At 42.8% G+C, this 15,136-nt stretch overlaps 1 protein-coding gene across 2 annotated transcripts in view; it reads right to left on the bottom strand.

Moving 5' to 3' along the window:
- Positions 1–13,707, bottom strand: part of KCNK5 (potassium two pore domain channel subfamily K member 5) — a 36,898-nt gene extending 23,191 nt beyond the window's left edge. For both annotated transcript variants that reach the window (XM_087775604.1, XM_087775605.1), the window contains exon 1: positions 13,355–13,707. In XM_087775604.1, coding sequence (XP_087631730.1) covers positions 13,355–13,540 — 186 coding nt within the window. In that variant the 5' untranslated portion in view covers positions 13,541–13,707. The remainder of the gene's footprint in view (positions 1–13,354) is intronic.
- Positions 13,708–15,136: the final 1,429 nt, after the last annotated feature.

Below are 15,136 nucleotides of genomic sequence, written 5' to 3'. Positions count from 1 at the left end.
CAGCTTTCCATCACAAATCTCTATTTTACAAAATAGTATTTTAAAAATAGGCAGTTTGAGAAATTCTCAGTCAAAAGACACGTAAGTGGTTTCTAAAAAGTCCTCACACCATGTACATGTGTGTTTGGAAACCTGTTGTACTCTGCCCAGACAGGATTTGGATAGTGCTTATTAATTTCGCAGTCTGCAAAAAGTTCTGTGTTTTGCCTTTTTCTCCATCCTCATGGAAACTCCCCAGTGCTTTCCCAAACTACCTCTGCTGAAAGGAATGCCTAAGTCTGAGGCTTCAGTTTTCACACATTAAGTTCAAGAATAAGGCCACAAAAGGATGCTCAGCCCAAACGAGGTTGGACCTAAGCACATGCCCCTTCTTCCTTACCAAGGCAAGTTGAGGCCAAGCCAGCATTGCTCACCTGACTTGACAGAAAAGCTGTGAGTAGTCGGGTCTTTGGAAACATTCATTACTGTTTCTGTACCTTAAGCGTGTAATAATGAACCCTCTCGTGGCTACATCCACAGTTTTCATTCTTAGAAATGAAATCAAGCATGCAGTCAAGCCCCTAAGAGAAAGTGCAGAAGAAAGCCACTGTTTGATCAGAAATCAAGCAGTTGTAAGCTGCTACACGGTGAATTTTGAGGGTTTTTGGCAAATTGAACCATTACAGTTGAATGATGAAGTTTCCCCTCACTACTAACCCTTGCTGTCCTGCTGCTAACCTTCTCTTTGCCTTAACGACTAGCTAACAGCATGCTTTATTAGTGACCTCCCAGCCCAGTTGTGTGAAAAAGACGACTAAGGGTAAACTATTGTAATAAGAGAATGGATTAATTCCGCAATAAACCCTGAAGTTTTGGAATGGTTTCTGTTTTAGGATGAAATGTGAAGTCAAGTGAGACCTAGGTGGTAAAAGCCCATTTAAAAAAAAGAAAAAAAAAAAAAATCTTTTGAACAACTGGAGCTCTACTTCCATTCTACAGTACAAATAGGTGTTACTGTTTCCTCTGGAAAAAAAGTTCTAATTTGTAGGGATATTAACCTCTTGGAGGCATGTCAATATTTTTACAGTATGCACTGTTTAAGACTTGCTTGTGTATGATGTATAGCATGGACAGTTAATTTTCCTATAAGTCATAATTCATAGGACAAACAATGTGAGGGATATTAATGGAAAGAGATCAACAAGGTTATTTCCTTTTTGTGGCTTTCTGCAGAGTTAAATAATAGGTGAAACTCATAATTCAGCAAATTAGTTAACTGGAACTATTTTGTCACTGCAGAATTGAATGCTGAAGCTTACCTATTTGTGATACTTGCAAATCCTATGCTTGAATGAACTAATGCTGCATAACTTTATTTCTCCTTTCCACTTATGTGCAATGGACGTAAACACCAACAGTTTTGAAAAGGCGGCTGGCTTCTTTGACAGATCACGACTACAGAATTTAACAGTTGATACAGATTTTTTCCCCTATTATATTAATCCTAGGACTAGATTCCAGTTTAATGAACTAATTAATAAACTATTTTGATGAAAAGGATATTCAGTGCTTTACCAGCATTCCCTTGCTCTTGTGATTAATGCAATTACAGAACTGTTTCCTTTTCACTTTCCCAAGTTCCACAGAGACATGTTTTGAAGACAAATTAACTAAAGGTTACTGCTGCATGAGAACTGCAGCTGTTCTGCAGATGCTGAGTGCCCCAACTTTTTTTTGGCCTCCGATTACTCTCATTCAGAAATAAAACAGATTCAGATGATTTCATAGCTTTCATTAATACAGCTTAATTTTGAGGGCTTCTGTGCTGACATGCTTATAACACCTTTTCCTTGGTTGGGGGGAAAAAAAAAAAAGTATTTCAACAACTTTTACGTTGCATCAGCTGAAATAATCTATAATAGCAGATTAGGCTTCCTTCCTATCTGAATACATACATGGTGACTAATGTAGCCAACTCCCCTTTAAAAGGGCTTTGGAAAATGCTGTTGTCCCCATTTTAGAGATAAGAAAATGGAAGCAGAAGAGTCAAGAGTTTAATCAAGCCCTCACACCAGTCAGTGACCTGTGTTAGGCAGGGTTAGAACCAGACAGTGTTTACATGAGGATATTGCAACAGAGTTGGTACCAATTGCATAAGCAGATGCTAACCCATGCAGCAGTCTGAGTTTCCAAAATAATATATTTCAGTTTAGCTGCAATTGATTTAAGTAGACTTAAATTAAACCAAAACAATCCTAGTGTCAATAAAAACTGTTTACTGAGATTAATTTAGTAGATGGGGAGGGGCTGGACCGATCTTTGAAGTGTTGCTATTTTTTTTCCCTTATTCAAGCAAGGCCTCAAGACCTGGATAAGCAACCCAGCAATCTAGTTAATCCTCACGGATTTTCACCCACCCATAAAATGGTGTAAACTGGAATATTTGGACAGAAAAGCCTTGATATTACAAAGGAGAAGTAAAAGGGGAAGCCAAGTTTAAAACAGAGCTTCTCTCCCCCAGCCCCCATGCTTTCAGTGTATAAGAATAGTTCATTAGGACAAGTCAAAACACAGGTGATCCGAGCTTGACAACTTTGCTTACAGAGGCCTAAATAAGCTTTTCAACTCAGTGAATGAATTGCAGCATAAATTAATATTGCCTTAAAAAGCCTATTATGCTCTCTCCCATTTATAGCCATGCATAAAAACATGCTTCAGATCAAGAAATTTACAGAAAGTCACTTTGTTAGAACACCCTAAAAACTGTTTGGAGTTTGTTTCTTAGTAGCTAGGACCAAAATATTACAGGCTTTTGGTTTCACAAGCATTTTTGTATTTCATCCCCAAATTTATGCGACATTAAAGGTCTTGCCTCTCTGAAGACAAACTAGAAGCTGCTGCCAAAGTGTGCTAGTAGCATCACACATCTCATTTACTATTTAACAACCTATCTTAAGGAGAAACAAGTTTAAAAAAACAAAACAAAACGCAGGTTCTGGTAAAACAACTGTTACTTGTCTGACAGTTCAGTGAGCTTACACATGCTAGAATAAAAGTCTTATTTGTCCCAACTGCATCAAATCAATGAAACAGAACTAAAAGTGATCAGACTTGGGTGGAGCACAGTACTAAGTGTAAGGACACTTTTAATCAAGTAGACTTTTGAACTACAGAACAGGAGCAAGAAAGAGTCACGCTGTTGGCTATTAACTCTTCAGGGTAGAACCTTTACTAACTCACTTTGTTAGGCCAAACAAACAAAGTTTCCAGGGCCAATCAAAAACTTTACATAACCTCAGCCACGCTAGTCTCTCGCCCTGTATCGGCCCGTCAGACAGCAGGAGAAGGCGGCAAAGCAAGGCAGGCTTCCAATATCACCATGGACAGCATGCTTTGTATGAATAGCAAGGTGATGGGTTTATGTTAAGAGGAGTAACAAGGAGGAAAAACCTGCCACAGAAACGCTATTTGCTTTGAGATTTCTGTTACTATGTATTTAGCTTTATCCAGGGCTTAACCTGAAACAAAACTTTGTTACGTTACTTACTACGAATCCCTTCAACACTAGATTAGCTGATCTTTGAGGAGGATTAGGGAAGGAAAGAAGGCTGCTCTGAACAAATGTTTTCAAATACAGATTCAGAGATCTGCCAGCACAGTTATGGCAGGAGAGAAAGAAGTGCGATCAGTAACTAAGATAAGCGCGCTGGCAAACAGTCTGATCTCGATGCTTTCAGACCTGTAATAGCATAACTTAACCTCGTCTATCTTTTTCCTTCTTCTGGGTAAGCGAATTAGAGTGGTAATAGCATCAGTTTGCTGGTAAGAGCAGCCTATGCATTAGAATATTTCTTAAAACACAGTTGTGTCAGCATACACACAAACCCCATTTTTGCAGGAACAGTACAACATTAAAAACCACACACACACAACATATACACTAGAACACAATGTTCTGCTATTTTATTATGTTCAGCACAATATTACTAAGTACACAGAAGGGTCTTTCTTCCCAAGACAGCTTCCAATCAATAACTTTGACAAAAAGCAGAGCAGATACTGCTTCAATAATTCTTCAATAATCTTTTTGAGTCCCGCATCACATTTAGCTCCTGGGCAAAACTCAATGGTAAACAAGTCATTGCATATATCCTGTAGAAAATGTTTTGAATAAGTGAAAAAGCAAGTTTAGTCAACTGAAAAATCTTTCAACTTTGACTACCAAACTGTGCACACTTCTAGATTCATAAAGCCTCCCATATATTTGCAGGTCACTCCTAAACATCTAACACGAGGCAAGTTGAAGGCAAATGGTAATGTACAGCATTGACATGTGGCAGGTAATTAACAGACTCTGTGCCCTGTCACTTCTCTGCTGTCCCATCCCTGAGGTTGTATGAAAGCCAAACCACTCTGCCATCTTCTTGCCACTGTATTAAAGGGAAGAGGGATCAGCTGGCAGAAGCACTGTAGTTGCTGCCTTCTGTTTGTTACGCTCTTTTCCTTCCTAGCCTGGATTTCCTGCAACTGACATGTCTAACTGTTCAGCAGGCATCTATTACCTTCTTAGAAGCTGACACAGAGGAAGCACTTGCACATTGCTAAGTAGAGAACACTCAAGCTTAAAAGCTGCTCAGCATACAAGATGCTCAGAAAGTCATCAAAACCACAGAAGAGCTGCAGTTACCTCAAATAAGTGAGACTGCTTTCCTAAGAAAGATGCACAGAATTCAGCTGAAAGCACCTATTCAATGCCTAGAGTGAAACTACTTTATTGCAGTGTTTCTCTGCTAGGAAACAACAAGAAACAGCAGCCAGCTGTGGGGACATCTGTCCAAATAACCAACTGTCTAACTGTAGCAGAGCTCAGCAAGCATTCTTAAAACACATGCAAATAAAGCCAAGGCACTCTTAGGGGGTGAACTATATTTTACTTCTCTTACATGTAAGATAAAGACATCTACGCTCGTTTCATCAATCAAGTTGACAGCTTTAGGACCTTGCAGAGACTATGTAGCAACTTCGTGAAAAAGCACACTTATCCTACAGTCACAATCCAGCTAAGATACTACCTTGAAAATCTAATATTACTGTAACAAGTCACATAGAGACACAATAAAGTTAGCTACTGGTTTTGCTGCTACAACAGAAGCAACTTCAAAGTTTTTCATTCTTCCTCTCCTTTCTCATCTCCACCCCAAAAGCCGTAAAAAAAATTTAAGTTGGAAACATGCAAGTATTATTTTAAAGGGGCAAATTGATAGTGACACAGGTGAAAAACTTTCAGAGTGCACTGATACCAATAAAAGAGAGTGATTTTCTAAGTATAAACTCCAGTGCCCTTCAGAAACCCTTGTGCCAACAATGCAAGTGCTGATTACAGAAATGCCCTCTGTCATTTTGCAGTCACGTACGCACCACATACAGAGGCCTGAAGGTTGAGATTCTAACTTAACTGGCAAGTTATCGTAGTTTAACTATTTAACTTGATTTTAACATATTTGCTTTACAGTCTGTGAAGCTGGTTAGCAGCAACTGTAACAGCTGAGCATGTAGCAGGGTCAGGGTTCCAGCCAGACTGCTGCAAGAGAAGCCATGGGAGAAGTCAATACCATCAGTGAGTTTGATTAGACCCCTTCTCTTTATACAGCTGCTTGGCTGCAAACACCTCTCCTGTTTCTTTGGTTCCTGGAGGAGCCTCATCAGCCTCGCTTCCCTCATAGGCCAGAACAAACATACTTACAGCTGCTGTTTCTCTAGCAAGGGACCACACATGTTTCTTGAGCAACTTTCCTCCAAAGCTTTTTTACTCTCTTGGAGTGGGCTGGGAGTAGAAAAGAGGAGCAGCAATACAAGCACTTAGAGGTCACACACAGAAGTCATCACCGATGAATTTAGTATTTTAGCCAAGCCACCAAAAATACTCTATCATATCTGACTATGCTTTCCACCTCAGGACCTTCACAACCCTTTGCAGAATTATTTTCAAGTTCCATTAGCTATCACTCATTAGCTGCCATTATCTGACAATCTTATGACTTACTCTGGAGTCCAAATTAATGTTAAATAACTGACACCTTTGTTGTTAAGAAGGATCAGAGACCTGTGATAGGTCCAAGTGGGACTTTTTTGCAGATGTTGCAACCTCAGAGACACAGAGGTCTGGGTTTTGTTTCTCAGCAGTTGGAACCTGCCTACACAATATTTGTAAGATGCCAGCACAGAACAAAGTCAATTTAGTATTTGCCAGTTTGCTCAATCACGATCTGTGTCTACCTTCTCGTTAAGGCAGAAATATCATCCTACAGATGGGCTGATCTGTAGCAACTGATCCCACAACAGGGGTTAAAAAAAACAGGTCCATCACAAGAAACACTACAGATACACATGTTGTTAGAAAAGGAACTTGATTTCAGATTCAGAGGCTATGACATACAACCTATTATTAATTTCCTACTCCCTTTTCATCACTCATGTTTCTTTCTCTTAAGAAAACAGTCTACGAGGTTTGAGTTTAAAACATTTCAGAAGCTACTTTGCACCTAACAGTGCCTTTGATCCACTAGAGTTCACACAACACAATGCAAAAAAAAAAAAGAAATTATAACTTCCTTACTGATTTGACTGTAAATAGAGCTGCTAGGGCAAGGCATGCCTAGGAGGGATCTCTCCTGCCTACAATTAAAATGTTGGTAAGTACATAATTAACACTATATCTAAGACCTCTGATATAAAGACATGGTAAAATAAGATGGGCGGACACAGAAAACAAATGCTAGTCTGAAGTTCCCTGCTAAAGAACATCATGTTTTAAAGAAAAGATCTAGTGACGCTAGAACCGGCAGTGCTGTTGAGGAACCTGAATCAGAATGAAGACAGAAAATAAAGGAAGATGAAGCTATGCCTTCAAGCCTAAGCCATCCCTTCAATAAATACAGCTAGCAAAAATGCAGAGTGCATATTGCATGCCATATTTTAGGGGTTCAATCTGCCTCTAAGCATGGCTCTCCTGAAGATACCCGTAGCACCATAAAGAACTTCAGGTGTGACCACAGTGGTATTATAATTTAGATGAAGAGTGCAACTCTTCCAGTTGTCCCCTGTTACCATGGGGTTTTTTTTCATAATACAGAACAGACTCAGAGCTTATGAGCTGAACTCATTTTGGACTAAACAAAACCTAAAGATATACTCCATGAAGAAATTTAACTCCTTGCTCATATGCATTCAATCCACAGGATCATACAAGAGTCAGCACAAAATAAAATCCCTGCAAATACAGGCACTGTGATCAGCAGGTCTATAGCACCAAAGTGCAAAAGCATTCTCACCTGCTCCCCTGCTAATCACTTGCAATCCAGCTTGTTTCTGATTGTATGTTACTATGTTGACATCTACTTGCAGTACCAGCATGAAATGATTGCTCTGAAGGTCAACAGCATTCAGAGAAAAGCAAAACAATTCAATTTGTTTTGAAAGCAGAAATCTGTACAAAGTCATCATTACACTGTATATTCACTGGCTATAGAAGGTATCTTTCAATAACCATATATACAGCATGAACCAAAGCAGGGGTTCCAAGATCTTTTAGGACAACAAGCTGTTGATAACCTACAAATCTTCTTGCATACCATGGTCTCTAGAGCAGAGCTTGCCAGAAAAACACACCTAGTAGCAAGAGGTAACATGTCAGGTAAAACTAACGTTCTGTCCTAAAGTAACAGAAGGACAACGTACTACAAGCACTCCAGGATTAAGTCCATAGCAGGAAAAAGGAAAAACCCATAGCAGGAAAATTATAACTTCTGATCGATTGCTATTGCTCCATCAGCAGAGTTGCAATGTATGCACTATCAGCTTTGTTTAACTATGTTCCAAGAAAGTTTAAACAATTTAATGGTTAAACAGGGGTGGGAGGGAAACAAAACCACAACAGAAAAGCATGCCTGCTTACATATGATTTTGCATGTAGAAACACACAAAAAAGCTGTGGAGTAACATAGTACTGCCTGTCCTCAGCTTTCCTCTCCTAATGCTGCAGTGGCAATATCCATAACTCATAGTCTGAGATGCCACAGAGCACTGTGGGCAGCAGTCCTACATTTTCATCTCAGTTCATCCCTGCTGAACTTAGAGGGTTCATAACTAAAGATATACATTTGAAAAAACTAGCAATACCTATTTCTCAGGCATAAGCTTTAATTTGCACTGTCAAGCTTTTATACGACAGGTATTAGATGTAGTTGTCAACTTTGCAGTTAAAGATTTTCCAATGGCAGTCACTTGCCCTTGTCTGATAGCTGTTCACTTTGCTGTTACTCAGCTGTTACTTTGTCCAGCCCATGCAAAAGTCTTAGTCTTGAAAGGGACAGCTCATCTAGCATTCCAACTAAGGAATTCCGTCTCCTAGTTATCTCCCCCACCTTCACATAGGAAAACAAATCACTCTACAATGCAGAAGCAAAAGCCATAATCTCTTTATTGAATGTTGAAGTAATGAAAAGCATGTAATACCTAGCTCAAGTTTTTAAGAAAACTGTAGTTCGCAAACTCTCTCAAGAGTACTACACATATATTTCAGCCTTGAGGTACCAGCTTGGTACCAAGCATTGAGGGAAACAGCGCTCAGAATCAGAGAATATTTTTAAAGTTTCATAATAAAACTGACAAACTCCAAGAATAAACAAAACTAGAAGCAAACTTCAGCATCCTCAAACACAAACCAAAACCCTGTAAATGTACGTGCCGGTATTTGTGAGTGAAGACATTCTGGCTTTAAAAAACAGAGGGGAGAAACTATTACTAAGCCACTTAACTGTTATTTCCTTTAGCATAATCCTCCTGTGTGCCATGTATATCCTAGCAGAAGCTCTCCTTAAAAGTCTTCTAAATGTTTGTTCACAGCACTGGGCTTGAAGTCTAAACATTTAGGTTTCTAAAGTTCTCTCTCAGGCCTTTTTAGAGTCTTATATGTTTTTCAAATAAAGACTTCATTATTTGTTCTCATACCTAGTATATTTGTCTGCATCTCCTAAATGAAGCCAGCAGTTTCTCTTTTCATTTTATTGCTCTGTTTTGAAAGTGACCATTTTCACTCATCTTCAAATTCTTCCCTTTCTTTTCACCAGCCTTGATGTTTATCAATGGGAAACATTTAATTTTTTGATGACTGTGGTGGGCCAGTAAAAGAGATTCACAGGAAATAAGATGTGGCCCAGAGTTGCAAACCTTTGCATATGTGAATAGTGACACGAGGGTCAAGAAGGCTCCTCCTTGCATGAATAGCTCCTTTATCACTAAGCTGATGTTTCACAATCAGGATGGAGCAATAAAGAGTAAAAGTAAGGAACTGGAGAAGAGGGAAATGACTGAATTGCCTTACATTTGCTTCTGTCTCCAAAACTCATTCCTACTGCAGGGTAAGTGAAGGTGTCATTACTGTGGATCTCAGTCCTCTTCCTAAAAAGAGTCCCAAGATTATGCTAAAGAGTCCCAAGACGTCAGGCCACAGCAGCAAGCGGCAAGGACAAGCCATAGACTTTTATCGACAGACAGAGGTGTTACACTACTTTTAAGATTCTACAATGGTGATAAATATGGCACAGTTATATCACTATTAAAAATGTTTATTTTTGCAGATATTCCAGTGCTATGAGATATTTCTATTCCAAGGTAATTGTACATAGTAAAGAGAGATTACACAGTTCCTTGTGTCAATACATGGTTGTGGTTGAGTGTCTTTAGAGGCCTACATAAATTGTCATGTGAAGCATCTCAGCCACATTTTCATTTGAGCAATCGGCTTTATCCAGAAGAACATGGACAGGCAGCAACCAGCCTATACACTGTGCAGTGAGTCACCTTTAAAATCAGGGTCTATGTAGCATTACTCCAAGAAGAGTTTAAGTACTTTCTTTACCCCATATACTTATGATAAGTAACATGGTACTTAAATAATCAAAAGCAAATGGATTCTTCACATAAGAGACTTCTAAAAGCTGTTTGAAAACAAGTTTATTTTTAGGCATGTCTCAGTTAGGATTGGGGAAAAGGGATTTCTTTCTAGTATATGCTACAATACTCAGCTTGTGAGTTTTCCGAAAGTGCGTTAAACACATTTTGATAAACATTTATTGCATTGTATTTCTACCGTAATCTGTTGTGAAATCTTTATTACAGAATATAAACTTTAGACAGTATTTGACCTAATACAGCACACTTCATCACTTAAACTGTTGGTACAGAGATACCAGTCTGTATGAGAATTGAGAGTCTGCACTGATAACCTACTTGTCTTTTTAAGTGGTTAAGATCACGCTACAGAACTAAGTTTGTAGCCATTCCACACAGAGTTTCCATTGCACTTACAACTAACATTAGGCTCAGATGAACACAAGAGCTAACCCGGGTGGGGAACAAAGGCAGCAGAGAGAGCGGTCTCTGAATATGTCAGTCCTTGTCACCTTTCAGGCTGCTTCTGGAAACAAAATTGGTATTGTTAGTTCAACTTGAACATTTCTTGGCATCCTTGCATTTTACTAACGACCATTTAAAATGTTATAGTTGGTGATATTTGTTGAAGAACTTTATCCGGTGTGTTTTAAGTGGGGGTATTAAAAAGAACATCAGTGGAGTAATAGCAAAGCTCAGTGTAGCTCTATAGAGTCACATGAGTGTCAGTGAGGACCGCAAGCAGAATGAGAGAAAAGGCTCCAAGATGAAGACTGAAGGCCATTTAAAAAAAGAGACAAGAGCAGATAAATGAGTCAAACCATGCAAAACCCCTAGAACGAGTTCAGGGAGTCCATGGAAGAGGCTAGAAGCAGCAGCTCAGAGGAACAAAACAGAGGTAGGGATTGGGGGTGGGGGTGGAAATGCATGTTTTCAAATCAACAACATTCTGAATGTATTGTAAGAGAATAAATTTGGAGGTTTAATATGAAAACAGGATGATCAGGATTTGCTGAAAGAGAACAGAAGTTAGTAATGTTTTAAAGGTTCAGCAGAAGCCAACAGAAGCAGCATGGATAGTGGTTGAGAAAGGACCACTACGAAGACTATTTCTGATATACTTTACAGCTTACTCAGGATGAAATCCTGATGTCCTTACAGGATTCCCCCCACCCCAGTTAGCTTCAGCTAGGCTAGATTTCACCCTGCCATCCTCCTCTGTAAGAAATGCCACTCCCCTTCTTCCCATCACTTCTCACATAGAAGTTGAATAAGACCAGGAACAAAACTACAAGTCTGGAAGAAAGCAGGCAGTGAAGTTTCCAGTTACCAGCAAGAGTGAAATACGAGCAAGGTAAGACTTACATTTCAGCTAACCTGAGCTTAAGATAACAACAGAATATCTACGCGGGATCATCAGATCAGCAAGACTGGACATGGAAAGTAAGGTATGACTGGAAGTAGTACAGAGGCAAAACTGAAGTCACATGAATATGAGAATATCACCAGGAGCTAGCATGCACTGAAGAGGGAAGGCCCTCCACATTATGCAGTGGAGAGATAGTCAAACCAAATATTTTGATCTGGCCATAGTTTGCCTTACACTATTTTTTTTTTTCTCTCCTTGCTGCTTCTGCACCCATCCCCATTCTACAGCATGCTCTATTGTACAGTCCATTCTAATGAACTGCCCAATAATTTTTTCATTGTCCTTTTGTATTTTAAGAAAAATCTTCCTGACACTTCAGGATTAATTGTGATAAGGATGATGGGGGGGGGGGGGGAAACAACAAACACAACAAATAAACCACCACACACACTAATGATTCCCTCATACCAACATGAATTTCATCCTAAAATGAGCCAGAATCTAGATTCTGCGTTATGTCTGCAGCAAGTTAAGCATGCCAGGCTTAACGCACATCCCAATCCAAATAAGGGTTTTTTTTCTTGAAGATCTTAAACAAAGGTTTGGGATATAACCTAGAGTAAGATTTCAGTAAGATTCCAGAACAGCAAAAGCATACTCAAAAAACATAGCATGTCTTTCATTTTCGAACATCCTTTTATAGTTTCAAGCCTCCATCCACCCGTTCCACAGCAACACATTTAATAGGGCAGTAAGATGGTAACACTAAGGACGCTACCACCGGAAAGCTCTGATATCTGAAGCAGACAGAAAGCAGCCACTAACTGAAGAAAGAGAACTTAAACCGCAAACTTTTAGGATCAAGAACCATATCCTCTTCTAAGCTTGCATAGCATTTATTACATCAATAGAACTAATGAGCCGTTTTCCCAGTCTTCTGTATTTTAGCATCTTAATAGACTTTCAGTGAATTTAAAAATAAATTAATTAAAAACCCAAAACACAATGACCAGAAGATCTAGTCAATATAAACATTTCTGAAATAAAGTCCCAAATGACTCATTCTCACCACTGGAGCCCCACATATCCAGGCAGCCTATTTTTCATGGTTCACCATTGCTTGCCACCGCGTTTTAATGGATGCCAGATCCATAAAAAGGCACTAACCAAGTTTATACTGCTCTACGATTTAATACATGCTATTGATTAATAATTAGTTTTGAAGAGGCATTCTGCCAGACGAGCGAGATAGGACGATTATCAACTCCTTATGGCTTGGAAGGAAGTCCTTCTCCGTAAGTAAAAGTAACAGCACAAGAGTTGCAAGCATCCCTCCGTGCGAGCCATTCAGCCTTTGCCTCGGTTACCCCGACTGACCTCCGGGACCCGCACTCAGACCCCCAGACACGTTTTCCTCACAACGAGAGTATTCAGTATGGAGGGGAAAAAAAAAAAAAAAAAAAAAAAAAAAAAAAAGGAGTCGGGGAAGGAAATCAGACCAAACAGAAGAGGATCTTCTGTTGGCTTGGCTTCACCTTCCCTTCCTCGTAACACAACATCTATTGAGGCAGAAGAAACCACCCTGGGTGCTACAACAAGAGCTGCATTCACGGCTAACTGGGTTCAGCAGCAGACGGGCTTGCGGGGAGCACGCTCCGTGCGTGGACTCCTCCAGCCCCCAGGAGGCTAAACCAGCCAGCTAGCACCGAAATCAACCCCAAGCTCCTTTACCATTTGGGGGGGGGGGGGGGGGAGAGAAGGGAACGCGGACCCATTTAATCACTCTATCATTAAGTAGCTACGAATGATTAAGAGCCTTCCCTGCGCTCCCGCTCGAGGGACAGTTTTTAGGCACCGAGCTTTGTGAGGGCGCAGCTACGGGCAGGTTTTCGCGCGGAGCCGACCGGCTTTCCAGCCCGGCAGCGCTCCGCCCGCCCAAAGGCGCCGTATTTTCCGCTCCGGGGCGCCCGGCAGCACCTGCTGCCGCCGCCCGCCGCCACCGCCCGGCACCCCCTGGCCCCGGCCCCGCCACAGCCCCCGCGGCGCCCGCTGTACCTGCAGGATCTTGTCCAGCCCCTCTTGGCCCAGGCAAGGGAACTGCTTGAGCAGCTCCGTCTTCTGCCGCTTGTAGTCGTCGGTAGCCGAGCGCCAGTGCGGCTCCTCCAGCACCTCGAAGATCGCCGCCCCGATGGACAGGTAGAAGATGATGGCCGAGGTCAGCAAGGGGCCCCTGTCCACCATGGTGCCGGCGGGAGGGAGGGCGGGCGGAGCGCGGCGGGCGGGCCGGGGCGGCTGCCCCGCACTGCGGCCGTGGGTGCCCGAAGCCGCCCTGTCCTTCCCCTGACACCTCTGCCTTCCCCCACCGTCCGCCGTGCCTCCTCTCCCGGCCTCCGCCGCGTTCCCTTAGAGTCTTGCACACTCCACTCCCCTCCCCTCCCACTCTCTCCTCCTCCCTTCTTTCCTCCCTCCTCCGCTCCGCTCCGCTCCCCCCGACTGCCTCCTTCCTTGAATTTGGTGCCCTCCCGCTTCCTCCCCCCACCCGCCCGCGCATGCGGGGCCGCTGCCGGGGGGAAAGGCCGGCGGAGCGCCCCGGGGTGTTGGCGGCCCCGCCGCGGGCTGGGCCGGCCCCGCGGTCCGGGTGAGGGGCGGCCGGTCCCCCGGGGCGGGAGAGCGGCGGTTGGGTCTGGCCATCTCCACCGCCCGCCCGTGAGGGGCCGCCTGGGGGAAGGGGAGCGGGGCCGCGACCTCCCCTCTTCCCGCCCTGCCCGCGCGGCCGTTGGGAGCGGGTGTGGGGGCCGCTGAGGTGCGCTCGGCCCCGGGCGCCTTCAGCCGGGCAGGGCTGGTCCCTGCGCCCAGGGCCGTGTTTTCCCCTCCGTATTTTTCCTTGCGTCAAGGGAAGAAGGGGTAACGTCCCTCGATTTTATTTTACTTTTCCCCTTGTGCGGCCAGGTTCAGCGGAGCTTCTCGTTTTCGACACTGGAAGGCTGTGAAACGAGAGCTGCCTTTCCTGGCACCAGCAAGGCGCAGGGGGAAGGCAAGCAGGAGCTCCGAGGAGAAAAGCAGGGGGGCTGTCGGCAGGTTTCACCCCTTCCCCGAGATGTTGTCCACACGTGTACATTACAGATCCTTCACAACAGGAACAGTATCTCCCGTCATGCATTTTGTACGTTCAATAAATAAATGTTCCTATACACACCTGTGTGTGTGCCTGCGAGTTTGGGAGCGAGGGAGAGGCCCCAGCTAGTGATTTTCCACAAGACGCTCAAAACCCCATCTGGGCAGAAGCTCTCTTGAAGCTCACCATGTTCATGAAGCCCTTCCCAGGAGTGGCTTACAGCTGCGCGCAAGTGCACAGTCCTCCATGTTCTCACTTCAAGGCAGAAGGAAGGCAACCCAACTGATTTGAATGAATGGGCCTGGAAATGGGGTTAAATGGTTCAAGGAAAGAACAAGTCAGTGACCAGTTAGGGTGACATGTTATGCACCATGGCAAAGGGCTCATGGTGTGGACGTGGTTCATCCCAGAAATACTGTTTTTGTGGGGATAACTTATTTTCTGCCTTCTCCAGCTTCGTGCCCCCCCCCCCCGCCCCCCCCCGGAGGAAAACACTCAAAAATACAGAGTCGTCCCTACCAACTGCATCAACAGTAACGATTTTTGGATGTATAGGTACGTCAGCTGGAGTCCACACACCAAAGGGTTGAGATGAGCCAGCTGAAATTTCTTGTGCAGACATAGTTGAAACAGGAAGAGGGAGAATGGAAAAGTAGAAAACACACAACAGAATATGAGCAAACAAAAAGGAGAGCATGTGGAAGGGAAAGGAACTGCCTTGG

This window comes from Nipponia nippon, unplaced genomic scaffold (genome assembly GCF_047370975.1).
Source record: "Nipponia nippon isolate SJK-2023a ecotype South Korea unplaced genomic scaffold, ASM4737097v1 scaffold_4, whole genome shotgun sequence".
NCBI lineage: Eukaryota > Metazoa > Chordata > Aves > Pelecaniformes > Threskiornithidae > Nipponia > Nipponia nippon.
The sequence above is the reverse complement of the archived record's forward strand: the minus strand, read 5'-3'. Positions and strand labels throughout refer to the sequence as shown.